The sequence below is a fragment of the Aulonocara stuartgranti genome (assembly GCF_965226115.1).
Source record: "Aulonocara stuartgranti genome assembly, chromosome: 2".
Lineage (NCBI taxonomy): Eukaryota > Metazoa > Chordata > Actinopteri > Cichliformes > Cichlidae > Aulonocara > Aulonocara stuartgranti.
The window spans coordinates 38019724-38044832 of NC_138940.1; the positions used below are offsets into that span (position 1 = coordinate 38019724).

The following is a 25109-nucleotide window of genomic DNA, read 5'->3' on the forward strand; positions in this document are numbered from 1 at the left end:
GAAAAAAAAGTCCTCCATGCCCCAGTCATGTGAAGTTTGTCATATGGCTGTGAAGTTTCAAAGCTCTCTTTAGGGGAAAGGCTGCACGCTTTTAGTTTAAAATATAAACCTTTGCAGCCTGCATTCAAAGAGCTCCTGGAGCAAAACAAAGAAGGTTCAGACTAAATATGCTGGATAGTTGTTTAACTTGTTAGTCAGGTTTCAGCTGGGACAACAAAATCATAAACATGCATGAGAGAAGTCATTTTGCAGCTTTCATTTTACCAAAACATAAACACATAAAGTTCACATATCAACTAAAAAGTAGCAAAGGCACAAAGAAAAGTAGAAATTAGAGGCAGAGAAGTTAATAACTGGAGTTACGGTAAACATAATGTCTGATATTAGGATAGACACACTTACACGCTTTGCCCTTAAATTCCTTGATGACTTTATCAAAAATCAATACTTTTAAAACGCAGCCTCCCTCTAAACAGGCATTTAATTATAGAGATCCCGCAGAAGATCATATGTTCCTGTTACTGGTGTGGAAACAGAAGGATTAATTTATGTTTTCACTGTGACACTTACTTTTAAGTCCTCCTTGGTCAGGTCAGTACAGATCTCAGATGTTGTGCCTATAAGCAAGAACCAGAGAAGAAGAAGATTCTAACGACCATGGTATCTCTTCTCTAACTTTTGTCATTTCATTAAAGTCTAAACTCCGCACAGACACATCTTCCTCATCTGCGGAGCTGCGCTCGGATGAATACACGTTTAGGAAACATGGGAAACTTTAGCGCCTCACGTGTATGAAATGCGTGCTGCTTTCTCCCGGCATTAACTGAAGCTAACTCCTTTTGCCGTCACACGGAGCCCCGAGGGGAGAGGAATTCCCGATAACGCTCTTATGTCACACGGTCTCCACCAACCGCTGACAGAGCTTAGCGGTCACCCTAGTAACGGGGATAACAACGAGGAAGTGCACACAGCAGGGAGGGGCGGGTCCACAGAGGATATTTTTAAACAGGCGGAAGAATGCTGCATTTTAATTGGTTGCTAGGTTGTTAGGCATTGGGAGGGCCGCTCTGCTGTGATTGGTTATATTTGGCTCGCCCGGTTCTCGTTACCGCTCAAAGTGCACCATACATACTGTCCGTCCCTTCATCGGAAGGCTTTCTTTGCACAATCATCAAAATGTAGACAGTTTTCTAATGGATCATTCGGCGCCCGCATGAGCTTCAAATGACTTTCATTTTTTTAAAAAAGTCCAGGTTAGAGAAATGTCCTAGAGAGATAATAAATATAATAAAGAAATAATATGTGTGAGTGACCCCATCAGGTATTTCTCACTTTTTCAGAAGGGAATGGGCTTTTTAGTTATATCTGATATAAAATGATAGATCACCCTCAATAAACACGAAGCAATAATTCTGAGTAAATTGAGATATATAAAATGAATGGTTGATATATATTAAAGAAAACGTGCTCGGTTTAAACCGAATCTACACCATTCGAGCAGATTTCATTTGAACAGATTCCATTAAATATAACATGGTACAAAATTACATGGAAAATTTACATGCAATTAAAATAGTGAAAGTTAGAAGTTTGGGCAGAATTTTTTGAATGCACGTGGCAAGATTATTAATATTAATAATCTTCTAAATTATGGCCACTATTTAAAAAAGAAATAAATCTATATTCAAGGTAAGAATTGGCTTAAATAAGTAAGATTTCTGGTCAGATGTCTCATATGGATTTTGATCTGCACACTTAGTTCATTAATCTGACTGAAATTATTTATTTATCTGCAGACTTTAATTATAATCTAAATTTTTCTTGAAGTACATCGACCTGAAAGCTCTGAAAAAACGACTACTGCAGTTTTTCGGAGCACAAGGTCATTTAATCACGTGTCTTTTTCGTCTGACTACTTTAAAACCCAAAGAGATTCACTTTACACTGAATATTAGTCAATAAGATGAATACATTTGCAAAGCTGGCAGCCTTCACCTCCGGCCCTAATGCCCTGTGATTAACAACTACTCAGCTTTATATCTTCCCATACATTGTGGGAGCATTTATAATGAATCCCATTTGCGTGCATGTGTGCATGTTTATTCAATTTTGAAGGTCACTATATTTTAAATCACATAAGGTACCGATCCAAGCACAGACTATGTCCTTTCATATTTTCCTAAATGCCCATAAGACTGAAAATATCATTTTTCATCCCATAAACTGAGACAATTCAAAGTGTTAACATGTCAGTTAGGTCTGAACAGCACGGCTCATGGTTGGCAGGATAGGGAATCAAAAGGTTGAAGGACATAAGCAAAAAGAAACGAAGATAGTGGATTTTTTTTTTTTTTGCACTAACTTGTCTTGTAGCACCTTGGTTCCTGGAGGAACGTTGTTTCGCCTCACTGTGTATTTTTAAACTGTATATGGTTGAAGTGACAATAAAGTTGAACTTGAACTTGAACTTGAACACAAAGGGCCTTTAGAGGTGTATAAAGCTGTGCTGCTGGTGCTAATAAAATACTCTCACTGGTTGGAAGAGTTTCACTACACTAACTATGACTCTACGGTGACTTGAAATTGTCCTCATGTAAATGTTAAGACCTCAAGCTCAGCTGGCTTTGCAAATAAAAGCTTCACTGAAACTTCGTAACGAGCCAAAGAAGTCGGGTAACGGCAGTTTACAAGCCTCAGCCAAGCACAACAGGATGGGAAATAAAGCCACCCAACACAGCAATGCAGCTGCAGCTTAGCTATAAAATGGACCCATCTTTCTACACTCTCCTCGGGTAAAATGGTAGCATCTACAAATTAATAGCTCTTCTTTTGAAAAAAAAAAAAAATGAAAAAAAAAATTGGGGGTAGAAATCATTGTGCAGAGAAGGGCTTTGTCTTTGCTGCTGATATAGTCACAGATCAAGACACAGCTCCTTCCACATCAGACTTTTGTGCACCTTTTTAAGATGCTTGCCTTGTCATTCAGGATAAGCAACACCAATTGTTACAAATGTCCCTGGGTTGTTATCACAGCATCAATAAAGGAAATCCTAAAAATACTTGTAAGGTGGAGCAGCAATGAAAACGGAGACCATCCAAAGTGCATCTGGGACACTGGCCAAAAGTTTTCCCCAAGGTTTGTTAACAAAAGTTAGCACCTGTATACTGCATATTATTATTATTATTACGTATGCTGCATTACAGTGTTCCCCATAGATCTTTGAAACATATTTATCTGGCTTTACATTATGGAGTATATACCCAGTGTTTGGGGTAATCTGTCCTGTGCTAAACATGTAATACCAAAAGTAATATGGGAGTTTTAAATCTATCTAATAAAAATACACCAACTGGGGGTGAAACATGTAAAATTTTCAAACTTTGAGAAAGACCAGATGTCTTTTACCCATTTCTCAGGCACACCACTAGCAACAGGTGCAGTGGCCACTTTGTCATCTCCCAAGCAGTTTCCCTTCACCATCTTCAGTCTAATAACGAAACGGTTTAAACTGGAAGAGACAAATTATGCCTTCAGTCTGGGAGGATTTATGGAAAGGTTTCATTGATTTGCTGAACTAACCGAAGCCTTTTTGTGACAGCCTTTTGTCTAAAGTGGATAAATCCGTCTGAATGGACTGATTTTTTAATTTTCATGAGATTAATCCAAACATTATTGGAGAAGTTCAAAAGTTTTAAGACTCCACCTATAATTATTTTGCAGCATTTGAAAAAGAAAAGGAAAAAAAGCAGTACACAAAGAAGAAAATCATCGATAGGGTCTCACTTCACTGAGCTGGGAAATTTGCTGAACTTCTGCAATCAATGCTCTGAATGTGGGCTTTGCTATCAACCTCCTGAGACTTTTAAGACAGCGACCACGCCGTAGTTAAGTCCGGAGCACAGTACAATCACACAGTCCTTTCTTTTCTACAATTTAAGGAGGACTGGTTGACCATGAGGGACATGTTCTGTAAAAGGCTTGCTATACACGGTGGATTTGTACAAGTACATTTGAAGTGGAAAAGATCCCTGAGTCTAAAGCTATGGACAGATGAAATTTACACTAAGTGGAGACTGGAGCTTCATATGGCCCTTTTTCACTGCTTCATTTGAAATTTTTCATCTTCTCGCAGCCCTCACACAATATCATCACACAGTGCTTTACTATATGAGCTTTGCTCTAGGCTAGACATTTCCACTGGTTATGGCCAGTTGGGGCTGCTGTCAGAAATAAATTGGTTTCTCTGCCTCTTCTCTGATTGTTGAATATACGTGCAAAATGGTGAAAAGGACCAGGCTGCTCCGCCGTTGAGTTAGAGACAAAAATATATATATATACACCTCACATTTACGTACCAATTATGTTAGACGGCTGACTTCCATTCCATTAAACTGCAGTGTAGCTGCACCGGAAAGTTCACCACATGATAATATGCTGACTTTGTTCGATCGGTTATTCACAAGGGGGGGGGGAGAAAAATATATGCAGCACATTGCCGATAGCTGTCATGGTTTTTTTTAACAAACTCATCACTCCTTGATGATACCTTAAATGTTCCCACACATAAATGCGGTGCACAGCCTGTCTCTTTCTTTTAGGAGAGTTGTCAAATTCCATTAATATTCATAAATCTGTCAGTAGCTCTGCACATTTTAATTAGTTGGCATTTATTAGCAACTGGGGTTCTTAACATAGTGAAAATGTTGCAAATGTTGCATGCTTTCGTGCAAGGAAATTAACCTACAGCTGACATACAAGGTCGAGGCCCTTGGATTATTTAAAGCAGCAGAACACGTCTCTGAATATGTATCGCCACGACTGTAATCATTATCTTAGAGAAAACTCAGAACTAACAGAAGCCCTTGGATGAAAGTCTGAAAGAGGCTTGGCCTCTGTTTGTAAGCGCCATCTGAAAATGAATCTCTGTTTGACTCATAACTTTCCCCAAAATGAATTTTCTTGTTTGTTGTGTTTGGTGCCTCAGTGTGCAGTTTCATTTCATTTCAAGACGATTCTTTTCATTTTCCATCCTTTATGCATATGCAAAAAGCGACTTTGAACGCGACATGGTTGTTGGTGCCAGACAGGCTGCTCTGAGTATTTCAGAAACTGCTGATCCGCTTGGATGTTACCGCACAAACATCTCTAGTGTTTACAGAGAACCTTCTGAAAAAGTGAAAACATCCAGTGAGCAGCAGTTCGCTGGGTGATAATACCTTGTTGATGCCAGAGGTCAGAGGAGAACGGCCAGACTGCTTTAAGCTGATAGGAAGACAAAGTTAACTCAAGTTACTCGTTACAAACGAGGTATTAAGAAGAGCATCTATGGACACATAACATGTTGAACCTTGAAGCAGATGGGTGACAGCAACAGAACAACATACCAGGTGCTACTCCTGTCAGCTAAGAACAGGAAACTGAGCCTACAACTTGGAAAAACGCTGCCTGGTCTGTTGTCTGTTGGTGTTGATTTCTCCTGCTATATTGGCACAAGCAACATGAATGAATGGATCATCCTATCTTGTGCTGTATCAATAGTTCAAAAACAAGAGATAACTAGAAGTAACTGAACATGATGCACAGAATTCAGTGGAGAATAGTCTAGACACTGGTTGCAGGTGAAGATGGAGGCTTGGATGGAGGCTGACTGATGAGCGAGAGGCGGAGACGGAGAGGAGGTGGGTTGCACGGAGATGTCTGGAAGGGAGAATGGCAGATGCACAGGAAGCAGGAAGATCATGGGACTAGACCAGTGATGTCAAAATCAGCTTGACAGTGTAGGAAGGTGGGAGCTTAGATTAGCCGCCAACACTTGGGAAGCAGACAGATGAGTTACTACAGATCTTCCTTATTGAACCTGTGTACACTTTGGGCTCCATAGTACCAACTGGGCATTGTTTGAATACCATAGCCTACCTGAGTATTATTTCTGGCCAAGTTCATCCCCTTATGACACTTACACAACCTCCCCTTACACAACCTTTGAAGGCTCTTTCCAGCGGGTAACACGCCATGTCGCAAAGCTCAAATCATCTTAAACTGATTTCTCAACCAAGACAATGAGGTCTCTGTCCTCAAAAAGCCTCCACAGTCACCACATCTCAACGGAGCACCTGTGAGTTGTGGTGGGACGGGAGATTGATGTCATGGATCTGCACCAACTGTGAGATGCTATCATGTCAATGTGGACAAAAAACTCTGAGGAATGTTTCCACCACCTTGTTGAATTCATGCCATGTAGAATTAAGACAGTCCTGGAGGAACGGTGTCACCAACAGTTCAAAGCCCAACAATTATTTTTTGGATGAAAAATATTAAAATAAAGGCCTCTATACTGATTATAGCGTGCAAAGAAAAACATGTCTTTGTCATGTCTGGCAAAAACTACAAATGTAAAAGCTCGCTGCTGCTGAGCTACATGTCTCAGAAGCTGCGAAGATCTGAGCCTGCATGCTGCTTGTTTCAGCACTTTTTTTTTATTTTTTAGAGTTACTACAAAATCCCTGACAGTGACTCAGAGCAGAGCTTACACGTTGACAATAAGTCTGGTTTAATAAAGGGTCAGTCATGCATTGAGTGAAAGCTCCAGGGCTGTCAGTGTTGATTTTCCTAGAATGTATCCTTGGGATCTCGATCAAGCTGTGCAGCAAAGAATTAAAAGACATTAACTGACAACTGACGCAGTGCTAATGACAACCAGCTCCACAGTTCCTAGAAAGAAAGGAGTTACAGTACGTTTTACAAATTGCAAAAAAGAGTTTAAATATATGTTTTCTAAATTTGTAATTTGGGAATGAAACACTGTAATATGTTATGTGTTAATAAGAAGGAGACGGACAGGTGCACACATAACAGGCATGCAGTCAATCTTAACGCTTTACCCTTAACAAGGTTATTGATATTACTGAATAAACAAAAGCTACAGCATACTCAGATTTTTACACAAGTCCTAAAAGTGGAAACAGAATCCAATTAAATGACATGATGCTATTAGACTTTGCCATTAAAAAAAAAAAAAAAGAGTAGTGCAATTAGATTAACCACAAATGGATTCTTTAATTCTTAGAAATGAAGAAGCATATAACAGATGGATATAACCTTGACGTGTATTACTTTAAATGGCCAAGACTTCTGTTCAGGTAGGTGGTGACTTTAGGGGGTCAATCACTAGTTTTAAGTGATATTTAAAACAACCGGAAGTTTAGTTTTTGAATAACATTCTTTATTAGAGTGACAGGAGAATTATCCAGGGTATGATCATCAGCATACACATAGGTCATTAGCTAATCGGCATGCAGTGCCTTTGGTTTGTCAGGCAGAGCCAGCCAACCTCATAATGTCTGGTTTGTTTGATTGATTTACAGTAACGAGTTCAATTTCAGTTACTGCTAAATACGAGATATCAGAGGAAAGTTCAGATACTTTTGCACCTTACAAACATATGTTTTTAAAAAATATATTTCTTTCTTTTTCCTCAATAAATCAACAACCAAGTCCAATATTTTCATGTCATTTGTTTAAATTAATTGTCTAAGGTGAGTGAAACACCTGAATTCTGTGATTTGGATGGTTAAGTGGACACGTTTGGCAATAAAGTGCTAAACATACACCAACCTTTCTTGTAACTGTACTGGGCGAGGGACAATAACAGCAGCTGTCTGGTTTTCTTGCATTAGAGGTCAGATCAGGAAAAAAGAACCCACACAAGACTCTTTTACACACCATTTTTAAAAAAGGTGGATGAAGCTACTGTAATATCACTCATAGGTTAGTGAAGTCCTGTTTTAAAGCCTCAAGTTGTGCATTTCCACCATGCTAGTTCTTTTGAAACCAGATGTCAGAAGCTCAGGGTGTATCTGAAACCACCCAACAACCTGCGTAACAGCTTGTCTTTAACAAGCCATTAAACAATAAGCATACCTGGGTTTATTATCCAGCAGAGACCATATTGCATGAATTTTCCAGTTGTATAAACGAACATCATTTTGAATATAACAATGGGTTTTTAATACTTGGGTAGAAGTACTTTAGAGTTAATGACTGCCTTTACTGCAGGCAGTAAAGGCTTCAGTTGCTGCTTATCTGTGGGTCTCTCTGCATCCAGTTTCGTATTTAATAACTGAAAAGCATGCTCCATCAGACCGAGATCAGGTCACCGACTTAGCTTTCAGGATTCTAGCAGGACTGACATCATCAGTAAACACTTGCAACCTGTTTCCATTGGCAGCCATACTGTACGTGATCATACCACAGCAGTGCCTCCACCTCCTGAACAGTTAATCCAATACCTCTGCAAGCTGAAAGTCTGCACTGTTTGTTCAGTAGCAAAACTACAAAAACTGTCTTTATCCAACCAATTAATGACCGACTGAATGACTGTAGAACATTGTCTTTGTTTGTATTCATACAATCAGTAGAAATACACCAAAGTCTGTAATGTATGCAAGTCTACAAACTTGGCAGCTATCTGGAAATGCTTCCAGGCAATTAGATGTGTTGTTTTGGGGGTGTTTGAGTTATTTTGAAGCATTATGTAAAATAATTGCACCTATAGAATAAGAACTTAAATATTCTTCCAACTTTTCCTCCAAATGAGTTTTGTTTTACCCCCCCATATCATCATATGGATGTGGAATTCTCCCATACATTTTAATTCAGGACGCTCTCAGCCTCCTTATGCTATGTTGTACCCGGTTATGCTAATCCAGCTGATGTTAATTATACATTTACTCAGTGGCTTCCATGCATGAAATTCAATTAATTTGCAGTTGTTCATGCTATATGTAAATTACCTTCAAATGTGCTTTAAAATATTCTATTTTTTTTAACTATTACACACCATTTATCAGGTTTCAAGTTAGATATGTGGAGTGCAACTGTGTGGTAGAACACACTTCCCCTCAGCAATTTACTAAAAAAAGGAAAAGAAAAGAAAACTTCCTGTTTTACTACAGAGAGCAGTTTGTTTACAGATCCTCTGAATCCATTTTCTTCAAATGTTGTACAACCATTAGTCTGACCCTGCTAGTCAGACAAATGGTTGCATCTCATTTGTGATAAATTATTTTTTATTTCACAGACGATTCTTGGCATATTGGTTTATTGAAGGAGCGTTGCCAGTCTACAAGGAAAAGCAGTCGGACTTTGTGCTTTAGCCAACGAGGGCTCCTTGTTCATCTGCAACCTGGCTCCTCCAGCCTATCCCAGTGGCGAGAGGCGAGGTATGCCCTGGAAAGGGGACCAGCCTATGGCAGGGCGTGATGGAGAAAATATTAGTAGTATGTAATCATATTTCTCAGTGTCAGCTGAGAGGACTTAATAAGCTGATTTTGATTATGAACTTTAACTAATGTGATGTTAGCATGACACTGGTCATCGTGTGCTTGTCAGGAGTTAAACTTGTCCTTAGCGCTGTGATGTACTTCCCCTGCTGTGCTCCACCTTCATTAGTCTTTATGATCCACAGCACAGGCCCTTCTCCATCTTCTTCTAATCCGTCCACCCAGATCTCAAGTTGCAGTGCTGTGAAAAAGTATTTGTCTCCTTCCTGATTTCTTTCTCTCTTTTGGCATATTTGTCACACTTACACGTTTCAGATCAAATGGATTTTAATAATACTGTTAATAAAGTAGCCACATCAGAGGGGTTTAGAGTGTCTTTGTCTAACGTTCAAATTTGTTTGATGATCTTAAACATTTAAGGGTGACAAATATACTAAAAAACGAATAAAGGAGGAGGAAGCAAATGTCTTTACACAGCACTGTACAGACTTCTCAAGTCGTCACCAGATCTTCTGTTTTGATTCTGATTTCATTCAAATATTGGCTTCTTTAATCATGCATATGCACTCACATCATATTAGTTTTTTGCAGTTTATAGTGATAAAGCTTTGAGTTTATTCTAATGATCACTAACCACTGTTTTCAGTTGGTAAAAGCCACGGTGCACAATGCTATGTGGTAGCTCCATTAATAGTTATCTTAGATTTCATCACTGGTACACTATTCAAAATTAAATATACAATCAATGTCATTTGTATGCAAACTACCAACTACTTTCATCTTAAATATTCATTTCATGGACACAAAGGTGGTTTTTTAAAAGTGAATTCTTTTTTTCAGGCTCAGGGACTGTTGTTGAAGGCTGTCTTTGTTTTCAGGAAGCTGATGAAAGTCTTATATTCACTTAACTCGAAACAACGCAGCGATGCTTTGCTAGCTCCGCCGTCAAACACAAGAATTACTTAAAATGAGTGTATAAAGAAAAAACCCATCTGCTGAGGAAAATGTCAAAGCACTGACGCTAGCGTAACCACTTCTCCTTTCTAAAAATAAACCTCTTTCAAATAAATGTCCGCAGTGCAGATAATTGCTGTCAGTGCAAAGCAATTCTTCTCCGGTAAAGGTCACTCGATTCATATCAGCATGAGAGTCCATCGCTCATTAGGCAAGGCAAGTTTATTTGTATAGCACAATTCAACAACAAGGTGATTCAAAGTGCTTTACAGAGACATTAGAAACAAGAACAAATAAAAAGCAGGATTTAAAATTGAATAAAACAAGCAAATAAACTAACTAACTAATTAACAAACAAACAAACAAACAACAGGATATAAAATCAAAACAGATAAAATCAGAACAGTAGATAAAATCAGTAGTTAAATGTAAGTTTTGAAATTTAAGCTTAAAGTGTGGATTTGGTGCTTTATTCAAATGCAGCTGAGAACAGGTGAGTCTTCAACCTGGATTTAAATAAACTGAGTGTTTCAGCTGATCTGAGGCTTTCTGGGAGTTTGTTCCAGATATAAGGAGCATAAAAGCTGAATGCAGCTTCTCCGTGTCTGGTTCTGACTCTGGGAACTGATAAAAAGGGAGGGAGTATCACTGTCCCACCTTACCTGGCATGGGCCACACTGTGTTGGCATTCAGATCAAACACACTGGTTTCATCAATTAATGGGCCACGAATACCAGTGTAGGACCTCACCCCAGGAGGATGTTCGGTCCAAACATCTTATTACCAGTGAACAGGGTTAAAGAATCCAATAAATATATTTCCTGAACTACACACAGAGAGTTTCCCTCCAACTTTTTCCACCAAACCTTTCTTCTTACCTGTAGGGTTTCAGCATTTGATGTTGCGGACATCTGCTTAGCGGTTTCAAATACCTCGTGGGCATTCACCACTGTGCTTTCAAGTTGTGCCTACTTTGTATGAGGAGCGATGTACAAGGAACAAGTGTGGGACGAGGGGGATGAGGAAACCGTGAGCGGCGCTGGCATTGCGTGACATATGCCACTGAAATCCTCAGCTTGATATCCTGTACTCTGACACCCTGGGGAGCACAGTGTAAAGCAGTTATTCTAACACTTGATGTTCATTCAGGCTAAAAGTGGATGCAATTCTCCGAGCTTACCAAAACACAGTGGGGAAAAAAACATACAAAAAAAAAAAAAGATTTGCTACCTGCCAAACTAATAAGCCTCAGAGAAACAAATCTCTTTAGTTCTAGCTTTAATATTCCATAGTTTCCTGGTTTCTAAGATGTCATTCCAAGTGCCTCCAGGCAAGTATTTCTGGAGCTGCGCTGCAGAACTGGCACCTTGGATATAGAGTACAATTTAGGGGCTTTTATGCATACATAAATTAATGAGGACCGTGGAGCTTCTATTGAGAAAGAAACCTGCGTGAGCATGTCCCCCGGTGCTGTGGCCGAGCTGTCAATGCAAATCACCCCTGGTGCTGGACTGCAGACTGAAAAAGAATTACAGCGTGAGGTGTACTTGCTGTTAGGCTCAATAGGAGGAGCTGTTGACTTAACGCTACAAGTCAAAGAGCCATCTGAGTGTTTTTTTCCAGTGATATATCCAGATAAACTGTAGCTTATCTGGCGACAGACAAAACAGCAGTGCGCCAGGCTGCGAGATGCCGGTCAGAGAGTTTAAACTCCTCATCCAGGTCCATAACGCAGACGAGCTTAGAAGCGAAGCCCCTCTGTGCTCTTCTAATCCACTTCCTGAGGTAATCGTTTATCTTATTTTGGACCACAAATGTTGCACACACAGACAGCATCATCTTACCTGCTCGCTTAAGGGAGGCCATAATCATAATTAAGTAGATGAAGATGCCTTCAGGACGCAACATGAGAGGAAAAGGTAATTAAGGGTGTCTAAAGCATCATCATGTCACCCACAAGAACCTGGTTATCTCCTCACGTCCAATTATACCCATCTTACACTTATAAATGGATTTACAAAATCATTTGAAGAAATCCCCCCAGTATGACACCTGTGCCCTAAAATTTTAAATTCACACTAAGAATTTGTTCAAGCTCAACGTGAGCAGATGCCCAAGGACATCTCCAAATCTCTCTCTCAGAGGCTTTACAAGGTGGGAGCTGTCCTCCGGCATCGTCATTGTTGGTGAGTTAGATCACACCCTTTTCCCCTGCATACACCTTGAATCGAATTAATGAGGAGTCCCTCGCCGTGCCACAGCGATGAGACGACAACAATGGATGGAGAGCGGCATTCACCAGGGACTGCCGGTGGATTTAATTAGTCTGTTTACCTCCTCGTGTGATGCCTAAGAACCTGATGCACAGTCACAAGAACGTCAGTGCGTGCACGCTCGTGCACAAACAGCTGTAAAAGAGATAAATTGCAAGCGCCTCCAGTCTATCAGTGCGTAGGAATGGCAACTCAGTTGGGAGAAAACTGCAGACAGAAAACAGCTTCTGAAAAGAGAATTCGCCGTATTAGTGTTTATGTCAGAGAGCGAGCCTAGTGAGTGAGAGCGAAGAGGCTGGTGTGAGGTGTGCTGGAATTTGCCATCAGGGATGTTTCTGCTGAAATCAAGCCTTGCAGCGTGGAGAGGAAGTGTAGCGATGCACAACTCTGCGCAGGCAACGTCTCTCACAATCCCAAAGTGCACCATCACACAGACGGGAGGCTAAAAAGTACAGATTCACAGTTCCACATCTATCAGTAACATCATTATCATAACAAATAACTCTAGCATGCTTTTATGAGAAGAGAGAAGGCTGGATTTCCCTGCACATAAAAACATAACGTCCTGCATTACAGCACCAGCATTTCCTCTCCTTCCTAATCACGCTTGACAGAGGCCTACAGGCTAAGTGGGTTGGATATTACATACTATATTTAACGTGCAAACAGTTCCACTCCCATGACAGACAGTTTACTCTCCATCCATGAAACTGCCGCTCTTAATAACGGACACATGCGTACAGGAAGGAAAGTCTTGTAAGAGCTTGTAGGCAAAAACATTTCTCATTATTAATTCAGCTACAAGACAAAGTAGTATGCTAAGTGCATGAGTGCTAATTTTTCAAATGCAGTGAAAGCAGGAGATGGAGGAGGCCAATGAGAGCAAATCATGCGTAATAATAAACCTTTGTTTCCCAGAGCAACTGAGGAAGAGAGCATGCCGCCAAAAAGCCCAGTGGAGGCGTATTAAGAATGCTTGACTGGGCTTCTGGGAGGAACCACCAAGTCCTGGCGGCGAGAACTCTCTATCTAGCGAAGGTGGAGAAGAAAACTCCCCTCTGTAGAAAGAGTGTTGTATAACCACTTAATATATGGATCCAGGCAAGCGGAACACAAACACAAACATTTCATGTATGCCAGAATGCTCACAAACTAACTGCCTCACCAATTAAACATCATTAACATGATCCCCTAGGTGTGCTTCCTAGTTAAGTGCGATGTGGCTGCACTGTGCCTTTAGTCAGGCTGACAGCCAGGCTTAATTGGCTTCTGAAAGACACAAACGTCCTTCTCTAAGGTTCTAAAACCAGCTTCGAGTACAGCTTCTGTAAGAACAGGAAGACTAAAGAAATACAGCCCTTCAAGCAAGAGTGAGCACAAACTGAAGTGGACCACCTGTCTTGTTCTGTGCAGGTCTACGTATGTGTCTCCCAGGACTGATAGTAAGGGATGACAGGCATAAAGATATCTGAACAACTGCACCTGAATATCATATATCCACCCCCCATACAACCATCTCTGAAAATCACACATGTATATATATATATAAAAAAAAATAAAAAAAAGGATTTTTAGCCAAGATTGCTACTTTTAACAGAAAAATCCCAAAAGGCCAAACCTGTGGGCTGTGCTCTGGAACATGAGTGGATTTTGTTAGAGGCCTAGAAACCTTTCTCTGGTGTCTGTCATGTGCTTACTTGTGTCTGCAGCAACATGAAGGACACAAAGCTGAGCTGTAGGCAAAGGAGCAGACAGTACCCTGTCTGGACAAAGTGATAAACACGCTTTTTGTTTCAAGTAAAAAATATTCCCTAAGGGTCATACCATGAAAAAATAAAAAAATAAAATCAATCAATCGTTGCCTCCCACCTCACCCTCTCAGAATAAGCCCATTTTTTAAAAACATGAGCACATCACTCCAGTGCTGGCCTCGCTACATTAACTTCCTCTCCAGTTAAGTTTAAGAATTGCTTGTTTTTAAGGCTTTTTAACAGTCTTATTTGTTTACATTCAGCTCCCAGTTCTCTCAGATCCACTGGTAAAAACTCAGAACACCTTTACTCTCTGACCCTTCCAGCCCACTAACCCCTCATTTGTTCTTATGTATATTCAGTTCAGTCCAGTTCAATCTTATTTATATAGAGCCAACTAACAGCCACCTCAAGGTACTTCATGTCGTAAGGTGAAGACCCTGAAAGCCTCCTAATTAATGCTTGTGTGTATTACATACTTTGTTAAGCACTTGGTCAGTGAACACTGTTTTAAATGTGCTTTATAAATAAATTTAGTTTGCTGTCAACTTTTTATTTGTAGCTTTAGCATTTTTAATGAAGCCATGCAAATTTTTACCTTTATTCTATGAAACTGCAAGTTTGGTGCTTTTTAATTCACTGTATTTTTCCAGGATTTCCGAGCTCTTATACCTTCATAAGTGTGTGCAATTTCCAGGACTGAAAGACACGCCTCAGCTCTGTTCAAATCTGCAACCAGCTCAATTTTACACCCACTCCAGCGTCACAATTTAAAGACAAAATCTTTTTTTTTGTGAGATGTTCCACACTGCACCAATTTTAATGTCCATGACGTGGGCTATTAGGAAATGGATTTTTCCCTCCAATTTTCTGATAATACCCTGGAGAATAACATGAAAAGTGCTTTTTTTTGGAGCAAACTTTTAGAGGGCACATCATCACATTTTGACATTCATCTTCTAGCTGTGATTTCATCTGCTTTAAAATTACTTTCTATTAGAGTCCTGGTTTTTTAAATGAAGAAAAAAACGGCTCTGTTTAAGGAGTGTCATGTGCCCACACTATTAACAGGTCCTGAAATGTTTTTTCAAAAACCTTCTAGTTTGAGAACAGAACTTATTTTGCTGAATTAAAAACTTTATATGGGATGACCCTTCCCCAAGTATATGATATCCTCCTATTAGCAACCTGGAAATCTTCTGAAAGTTTTAGGACAGCTGAGGAAAAAATATTTGATTCAAATCCCTCAGGATAAACGGGGAGAAAGTATTAAACATGCAAAAAAAAAAAGGGGTACACTTTCACTATGGTAGGTGTGGCTCTTCCTCACAGTTGCCCAAATTTACATCAATTCTGTGTATCCACATTTTTCTGATATTTTCAACAGTGTCAAAACGTATCAGCACTAGAACCAGAAGCCGGATCACTCATCACCCGAGTTTGTGAGGCTCTTTTTGGACAAGCTGACACAGCGGGCTTGTGATCTAACCTTTCCATGTGGATTAAACACGGTAAGATTAAGATACACTCTCAATATAACATGTTCAGGAATCGTTTCATATCATACTTTGCATGTAGAAGTTCCTAATCTGCAACCTAAACTGATCCTGTCTTGAGATCTGTGAGTAAACAGTGAGAAATCAGAAAGGTTTAGGTATTTAAAAACACATTTTTATGCTTTTCTACATATCTGTAATGGCATAGAGAATTGGTAATTCCTTATTATACTCCTTGGCTCAAAATAATACTTGAAATATGTACAACCCTAACCCTGCTAACCTTCATTGACACATATAAAACATATATATAAAAAATAAACAGACTCATTTATGTATACTCAAACATCTTTTTTATAATCAAAAATATCATCCAAGCATTTACAGTGTATTACAACAAATGATTCTATGCAACTGTTAACCGCCTTTACAGAAAATGAAGAAATATATCTATTTTTTGATCTATGTTACAAACCAGGAACAGCAAAAAAGAGAAGAGAGGGAGGCCAAAGGGTTTGGAGGATTGAAGTGTTCAGGCGTACCCTGATTACCTCCCAGTGTAGCCCTGTAGACCGGGCCCACACTGACACCGCACAGAGCCGACTGTAGGCTTTGAAATCACAATGCCCTGCCCCTGTGGGCAAAAAACTACAGAATAATCCAGTGACTGTAGGAATTGGTGCTGTTCTGCGACTCGCGGGGAGTCATCGCGTCTAAAAATATTTAGCCGACATCGAGAAACTGAGTTCAAGCTCATGAAGACTGCATCACCAGGGCTTGGTGTCAACACTACTGTAGCCATAGAAATGCAGCATTTGCACGTCTCTGCCACCCACACAGAGTCCCTGAAATGCTGTTAACTTTCCTCTCTGATCTGTGCTCAGTCTGCTGTGTCCTCGTACAGTCCGGTCTTTGATAGCTGTGGACTTTACATGGTTTCTTTCACATGTCTACAGTATCTCAGTGTTGCCTTGTCCGCCTGTTTTCTCCTCCACAAGTGCCACCGGCCGTCTCTACGTGCTCTTGATGCCCTGAAAGCCGCAGAAGTTCCAGCGTTTCTCTAGACTGGCTCCGACACCAGTTAGCTCCTGTCTGAAGGTGCAGGGCAGCCGAGAGAGAAGAGACTCCACCTCAGTGGGGTTGATCTGCAAACACAGGTACAGATTATAAGCCCACATTGTCTAAGACATATCCATCTGCACCTGTGCACCACACAATCACATTAATTTTAAAAAAAAGAAGGTATTCCTGAAACAGATCTTGCACAAATCACACTTGAAAGTAGTGAAACCTCTGGAGAACCAGCATCAGACCACAGGTCACATCCATCTGCTGTCCCACTAACCTCTTGTGACTTCACTCGGCTCTCAGAATTCTGTTTTGACTTTCCTCACATGAGATAAAACACTTACACAGTTATTAGAAGCCAGATGTTGGAGTTAAGCAGTGGAACTATTAATTATATCATGTCTTGATGGACAGCTTATCACTAAAATTAAAACCCCTTGATTTATTTTTTGATTTAAAATCATTTAAAAAATGTTTTAATTTAAAACTGTCAAAGTCTGCTCATGGCACTGAAGTAAGCAACTGTGTTTGAATCAGCTGGGACACGTGACTATGATCGGTTCATTGCTCTTGTTAGCAGACCTGAGGAAGGTCATTCAGGCCTTTATCTCCTCCAGACTTAATTATAGTGATGTGCTTTTTTTCAGGTTTTACAGGAAAAACATTAAGAAACTACAGCTAGTCCAGAGTCGTGCTGGTGGAGATAATCTATCACATTAGCCGCGTCTTTACCGTCCTTCACTGACTTAGAGGAGTTTAAGATTTTTGCTACCTTTGAAAACTTTGCGGGAGTGGGAACCTTTGTGCAACTCAAACGCAGCTTTGCCGTCTCCTGTCACTGCCGTACAGACTCATTAGCTGAAGAACTCAATGCTTGACTTATTAACCAACAAAAAGGGTTTTTTAAACCCCTTCTAACTACCAAACCTTTTGCAATACTTTAGTAGTTTTAATTGCAATCATTCTAACTTACTATTTTACAGATTTGTACCAAATTGCAAGCTGGTAAGTTGACGGGCGTCCATATGCCGTAAGAACATCTTTAATCAATCCTGGTACTGATTCTGCAAGCTTCCAAAATGTACTCAAGGCTCTCCTGGTATTTTAGTTATAATGTGGGAGACGCTGGCCACAGAATCTTTCTTAATCACCTGGGCTTAAATCTGGTGGTTGCACAGCGTAGCATGTGATTCATATCCCTTTCCTACTCAAACTATTCAGTGACTCATGGTATCCTGCGGATGGAGACATTGTCATCCTAGAAATGTTTCGACCCTAATGGAAAAGTTTCATTATAGGATGAAGGATAAATCATTCAGAGCAGCTATTTTCATCTGTTACGATGGGCAGCGCGTCAAATTACGCATGCTAGAATAATAAAATCTCGACCTTCCCGTGAGTGTGAGACAGACTGCATTGCTCCCCATTTATAGGGACCGTCTTTCTTTACATGTGCGCGGCCTTTGGACTCTGTCTTCTAATGTAGAAGAAACTGAACAGCTGTGTGCTCATATTGCTTAATCTCACAGAAGTGCGCTGAAGAAGTTTCTAATGTTCTAGGCTTTTTGTCAGGAGAGCCGCGAGAAGTCCCAGATGCAGTGTCGGTACTCATTACGACATATTATGCAAGATAATGTGATCAATTTTCATGCGTGATGGCCATCTTTGTTCCAGACATCAACCAACACCCAATTTCATCTGGATCTGGTGATTATCGGGCTGATTTTGTGTAGTCTGCAGACTGCAAAAGGGGGCGAGTTAACCCCAAACCATGCTTTCTACAGCTTAACAGAATCTCTGGATCCCCTTAATGTAGCGCTCAAACCTTCAGGCTTGTCAGTCGTCTTTGAGCTAATTTTCAGTTATATTTGCACAACGACGCACATCAAACTCGGCACAGATGAAAAATATACTTAGCCCCTAATTATAACTTTGCAAACATTTTAGTCATACCCATTAGTGAGAAAGTGTACTCATGCTTTTCAATTCACTTTGTTTTCAGTGGAAACATCTTTTAAGGCAGGAAACCACTTTGGGAGAAAAATGCTCACCAGCCCTTGTTGGGTCACCCAGTGAGTTGTTCATAACATTCAGGCTTTATTCTCTTACACCTCCTCTACACGTTCAGTCACATGGGTGGGCTGAGGATCAGTCAGCCTAAATCCTGAGGTGACGCTGCCAAGATTCACTGTCCAAGCTGCTGTAAACATCCCACAGTGACTTGAATTAATAAGTAGATTGTTTAAGAGCTGCACTCATGTCAGGACGCATTAAGAGCCATCGTGGAGATAGGACTAGAGTGTCATTACACACAATGAAGCCGTGCGTGATTGTGTGTGTGGAGCGACCAGATAAGGAGAGAGGATTGGACTCGTTGTTGGTGAGTCCAGCCAGTGATATTGACAAAACTCTGTGGGCTGCTTAATGTGTGTAGCGAAGAGTCTGTGTGGGAACAACAGATGTACAGGCAAACTCAGACGCACACAGACAGACAAGCGTGGGCGTCCGCTCACATTAAAACACACTCAAGACAAAAAAATCCCCAAAAGGCATCAGAGAAGTCCGTCACACTCTTTGCATGTGTGAGAATGAGTCAGGCTGGTGATGAGCATATTTAAAGAGTTGCTACAGAGAACACGCATTTCTCGGGGCAGCCACGTCGATGCGCTTGAGACATCCGCATTTTTGCCAATTAATTCTACTAAATGATAAGTTGTCAGAAAAGGGTTTAATGTTTGCTCAGCGCTGGGAATATAAAGGGATAGGCTGCCATTTTTTCCCCCTGAAGGTCTTCTTGTTGGGGCGGAGAGGAGAAGTGGCCATTAATCTTAGTGTTGCTTTTTTGGAGGTGACACTGAAAGTTGGCATCTTGAAAGCCTCATATAAGTGGCAGTGAAGAGCGATAATGTGTCTAAAACGCCTTGTCGGAAAGATGGGGATGGAATAGCCTCAGCGGACAGAGTGGAAGCTGAGGATGTGTGAGGATTGGGCGGTGTCTGGCTTCAAGTGACATGAAGAAGGATCTACTTTTAATACGTTCCCGCATCAGGAAAAGTCAGATATGAGAAGACATGTTTGAAGTCCACATACAGAAAAGTGAAATTGTCAAAGTTAAACTTGCTTGAAAACCATTTTCACCACATTATTAGGTACACTCCTTCAACTGCTTTTTAAGGCAAATATTAAATCAGCCAATTGCACGGCAGCAACTTAAAGCAACTTAAAGCATATCCAGTCATTTTTCTGATCTCACAAAGCTCAAACAAACTAAGCTCAACGAACTCATGCATTGGTGTCCTGAACATGTCAATGAGTTCATTGTACTCAAGTAGCCTTCACAGTCCCCAGTCTGACGTTTACTGTGACTGGTTATGTATTTGTCTCAGTAAAAGTGGAGTGTCTCTTTTCCCAGAGACCTTTCCAAAACCCACAGTTAGCTCACAACATTTTTCTATATTTAACAAAACATTATAATAATAATAATAAATACCAAGCTGTACGCATTTAGAAGGCAAAGAAGAATGAGCAGTGTGGAAGTTAGTTGTTAGATGTGTTGGTGTGCACATGTTGGCACTGCTGGAAAACACCACCAAACCTTTAAATGACCCAGCGTATATAGGAAGCCACTCACATGACCCAGGTGTCTTACGACATCAAAATGTACACATTTGAACTTACAGGGAAGCGTTTACATGGCTAATGAAAAAAAAACATATGTTAAAACAGCAAGCTCTCGGTTTATCAAGTTCAAGTCAAAGACAAAAGAAATGTTGCTAAATATCAAAGGGGGCTAAAACACAGCGCTGTGTAAATCTGTTTGGACAGACATGTTATCCTTCCTCTCACCTATCTCTTGGGGAGAAAACAAATATTTGTATTGTCAAAGGGCTCTAAAAAGCAATACAGCTTGTGTTGATGGCACAGCAGGGCCTTGGCATACAAGCCCATACATCAGTCCTATACAGGAAAGAGACACGCTGCCAGTACAGGTGCATACAATCCACAGTAGAAGAAGTTTTGATTCGTGCGAGTCTGTTACCTTGGTGTCCAAACGCTGCAGGTATGAACAGATGTACTCGATGCTGGCTCCAAACGGGTGGACGTGCAGGAACGTTGAAATGATCCCTGAGGTAGAACAAACAAATCGTGGGAAGATGTTAACACAGAGCCATGTCACAAACCTCCTGTCACCCATAAAACGTCGATGAACTACACCAGTATGTTCACAACGCCGCTTTATCTGACTCTTTCTCCTGTCCTCTGACTGAGCTTCGAGTGGCGTCTCCCAGAGTCCCACTACTGTTAAGAGCCTCTTGTACATTGTGGCTCCAGATTAGAGAGAGTGTTTAATGGTGGCTTTGATGCCGTTGTCTCATCAAAGCCCAACTCTCCCCTAGCTCAAACATACCATCTGCTATCAGCTCACAGACAGGGCCAGGAGAGAGGTAATCCTCCACCTCTGTTTACAAATCACCTATGCAGCATTGAGGTACCCTGATTTGAAAAAAAGAAGCAAAAACAAGTAAAAAACAAACAACAATAACAAAACAAAGTGAAAGCAACAATGATTTCTGCTGGGTCAAACACCGAAGCAAAAATATGATAAGCATTAGAGTCTTTTTAGAGGAAAACAGTATGCCAAGACTTCATTTTTGTCACCTGCAGGAGGTCAATCGATACTTGAACACAAACAGCGTGCTCGTCTGGAGCTGCTCCACTGACAATGATTAAGAGACCGACTGAGAATCTAATGGTGCATTTAGATAGCACACCGAGTTAAAATTCACGATGATTTATTTGCAACAATTCGCCCACTACAATCGTTTTGCTGTCCATGCTTATTCACCTTAAAAATCAGCCAATAAACACCTTCTCCAACTGACAGCAGACGTTTGCTGGAGCAATATGCACCCACTCTCTGCGTCTGTGTGTAGATTACCAGAATGTGCTAGAGTCAGAGCTCATGATCATTACATTGATGAGACCATAAAAGATGACAAATGGTGATTTTCACTTCCAGAAAGGAACAGACACTGCTGCCATTCCTCTTATTTTACACCACATTTCTTTCTAAGAATTGTATAACTATTACGTCTGAAAGCTGACACAACTATCAAGCACCTGAAGAAACAAGCCAATAAATATAAACAACACTTGAACTTGATTAAAAGTTTCTGTAAAATGTTCCATGAGGCAAATCCAAAAACAGGTGATCGCTCTATAGAAAAGAAGCTTTGAAGCTACAGTCACACTAATGAAAACAGTGGTTGGAGACCGAGACACAAACTTGCAATATTGTTGCCAAACTCATAGATTAAAAAATGGAATTCAGAGATTCCTTCACAAAGAGTTAAAAAGTATCTGCAGGGTGGTGATTTACCTGCACAGTGACAGCCACTGTGGAACCTGGTCTTTCAATAAGATTATAACCAGAATGCAACCAGAGTTAAATCTCATAGTTGATCATTATTTGCCAACCTCAGCCAATCTGTCTGAGTGCGACTGCAGTCAGTCTAAGGAAGAGTGCAACTGTTTGGAGACATGTTGCCTCCCACCAGGCAACCTGTGCTATCGCATTTCAATCTTAAGCAGTCGAAAGCAGCTGGTCACGGCAACTATTTGCAAAAATGAAAAACAACGCAACCCTTGATTTTTACTTGTTGCAAGGAAGTCGTCATCCTTTTTTTCCCCCCATAAGCCATAAATGCAGCGGTTGGTGCAGCATCCAGACTTCCCATGTTTGGTGTTTCTGAATCTTTATCCAAATCTTCCTACTTTCTGCCTTCAAGGCACTCTGACACTTTGTGTGCAGCTGCAGGGCCATGAATGCTGAGGGCAGCTCGAGTAAGGTGTGTGTTATAATAATAAACTCTGCATATAAGAAACACACATTTCTGGAGAAAGGGGCATTTGAATGTAACCAGGAGCCAGCGATCAAATGTAGCTGTAAGCTTGTGTCCTGGTAAAGGGCACAGTGAAAAGACAATTTACTTAGCATGTTTTGGTGAGAAACCAGAGCTCCCGGAGGAAGCGTGAGGAGAGGATGCAAACTCCACACAGAAGGGCCCGGGCCTGCCACTGAGCAGTTCATGGGTTAAGAAATGTCTCAGTGAGAGTGCTGGGAAAAAGCCAGAGTGTCAGCGTACCAACTAGCAGAGCTTCCCTCTCGGAGTGGACAGGACTTGGTGGATTCCTCTCTGTGGGACCTTCTTTCTCCTGACTGCAGGACACCACCGTCGACGCTGTGGCTTCCTACACGTGCACAAAACACACACACGGTTAGCATGAATCAGTCTACAGACTGAGTTATCTGGCGTAATGTAAACAAATTCAAATTTAGGCTGATGCATGGGACACAATAAAAAGACAATCATGCACAAATAAGTGCGACGAGCACACCAGAAAGTTTCACCACCAACATGTCAATCCAGAGAGACAATGAAAACGGGGATAATGAATGAGGAAGGGGATAATGAGGCGAGGGAGGATATTCAGCCAGCAGCTATATTTCTAATAGAGGGAAGCGTGTCTCGCACATACACAATGACAGGACAGAGGAGACGAGTTTGAAAAGAACAAATAGAGGGAGAGGGGAAGAGACTTGGAAGGCGAACGATCAAGCTGCTCGTTTCAGATCTCTGACAGGTGGCAGAGAAGAGGCAGCATAACAGAAGAGATTTTGTCTGTGTTTGTTGTTCTACATAGTACGGTGCGTACCATTTCCACTTCTAGTGTGGGATCTCTGGTGGCCTTTTTTTATCCATCCATAACACCCTGTGAGTGTGTCTTGGTGTGTGGGTGTGTAGACATACGCACATGTGCAAGCCGTTTTGACTTTATGACTCCTTTATTTCCTAGCCCACTTGTGTCTGTGTGATTTATTAAATGACACATGCAGTTGCAGTGAACTAGTTTGGCCCGTAATGATCTGTCATGTCATTGGAAGAGGAGAGAGGGGGAAATCGGGAGGAGGAGGAGAAGGAAAACAAGAAGAAGAAAGGGAGAATGAGGACAAAACTATGGAGGACTGAGCATTTTTCCCCACTTACGCTGCTTTGATTAGCGCTCTCCTCGCTTCCTCTGTCGTCTTGCTTCGACATCTCCAGCTGTAGCACATTAGAAACATATGAAGAATAACACACTGAGAAACAAGCCAGGCACCAATGTATGCAGACAGGCAGGAGGGAGGTCTTAAAGTTGTTTATTTTTAGAATAATGTCCAGATATGAGCTGATTGTGAAGAAACAAGAAAAGCTAAGACAGTAAACTCCATATGGATGTAATTAACTCTTCCTGAGTCAAAACTGGCACAAACAAGTCAGCTATTAAATATGCTACAGTGTGCGTCCTGATTTTTCTGGAATATAAAACAGCTCTAATGATACGTTAGTCCATCAACAGCAAAGTAATCCACAGCAGACCTGGGGCCTGTTCTTCGTACGTCGCTTACTACATCCAAGATCAAATGACACATCCAAGACCAAACCATCGCGCTAACCGTGAGCTCGCTAATCCGGTTCCCCGAACACACCTGCTGTTGACGATCAGTACAGCTGGACGCAGGAATGTGACATCACTGGGTGTCGTAAAAGGGGCTACGCATCGATAGTAGAAACATTGATCGGCAACCCGCTGATTGGTCGGCGAAAATGTCCAAGGGGCGTGCTCGGTATTTTCCGGCAGCAGAGCAAGAACTCATGAGTGAGGGATTTCAGGAGTTTCAGAGTTTAATTAAAACGCAAGAGAACACTGCAAAGGCTGCAAAAGCAAGGAGAGAGGGCTGGCAGAAAGTTGCTGACAAATCAAACTCGTAGGTAATTTAATAATAATAATAATAATGGATTGGGTTTATATAGCGCTTTCCAAGGCACCCAAAGCACTTTACAATGCCACTATTCATTCACTCCCACATTCACACACTGGTGGAGGCAGCTACGGTTGTAGCCAGGCTGCCATATCGCGCCATCGGCCCCTCTGGCCAACACCAGTAGGCGGTAGGGTAGATCTATCATATGACACTATATTGTCCAATATCATATGGCATTATATTATATTATAATATGTTATATTATATCCCCTTTCACATTAGAGCCACAACAGGACCCACAAGAACATGGGAACAAGTAAAAGTGGAATACAGGAGTATTCTACAGAATGGTAATATTTATCTCTTAGATTGCTTTGCGTCTCTTGGCAAGGTAATACTGGCCTGTAATACTCTGTTAGTTTGTTCATAACAGCAACCAAGAAAAGGGCAGAGGAAAAAAAGACAGGTGGTGGTCCTG

At 40.9% G+C, this 25109-nt stretch overlaps 2 protein-coding genes across 7 annotated transcripts in view; both read right to left on the reverse strand.

Moving 5' to 3' along the window:
- Window positions 1-979, reverse strand: part of LOC309713297 (ATP-binding cassette sub-family C member 5) — a 29777-nt gene extending 28798 nt beyond the window's left edge. The window contains exons 1-2 of the mRNA XM_082544827.1: window positions 788-979; window positions 571-617 (exon numbers count right to left, since the gene is read on the reverse strand). The gene's annotated coding sequence lies outside the window, so the exon portion shown is untranslated. The remainder of the gene's footprint in view (window positions 1-570; window positions 618-787) is intronic.
- A 15107-nt stretch (window positions 980-16086) lies between these two features.
- The window catches only part of enox2 (ecto-NOX disulfide-thiol exchanger 2), a 192725-nt gene continuing 183702 nt past the window's right edge, over window positions 16087-25109 (reverse strand). For all 6 annotated transcript variants that reach the window (XM_082504496.1, XM_082504497.1, XM_082504498.1 and 3 more), the window contains 4 exons: window positions 23874-23930; window positions 22971-23076; window positions 20864-20949; window positions 16087-16901 (listed from right to left, as the gene is read on the reverse strand). In XM_082504496.1, coding sequence (XP_082360622.1) covers window positions 16770-16901; window positions 20864-20949; window positions 22971-23076; window positions 23874-23930 — 381 coding nt within the window. In that variant the 3' untranslated portion in view covers window positions 16087-16769. The remainder of the gene's footprint in view (window positions 16902-20863; window positions 20950-22970; window positions 23077-23873; window positions 23931-25109) is intronic.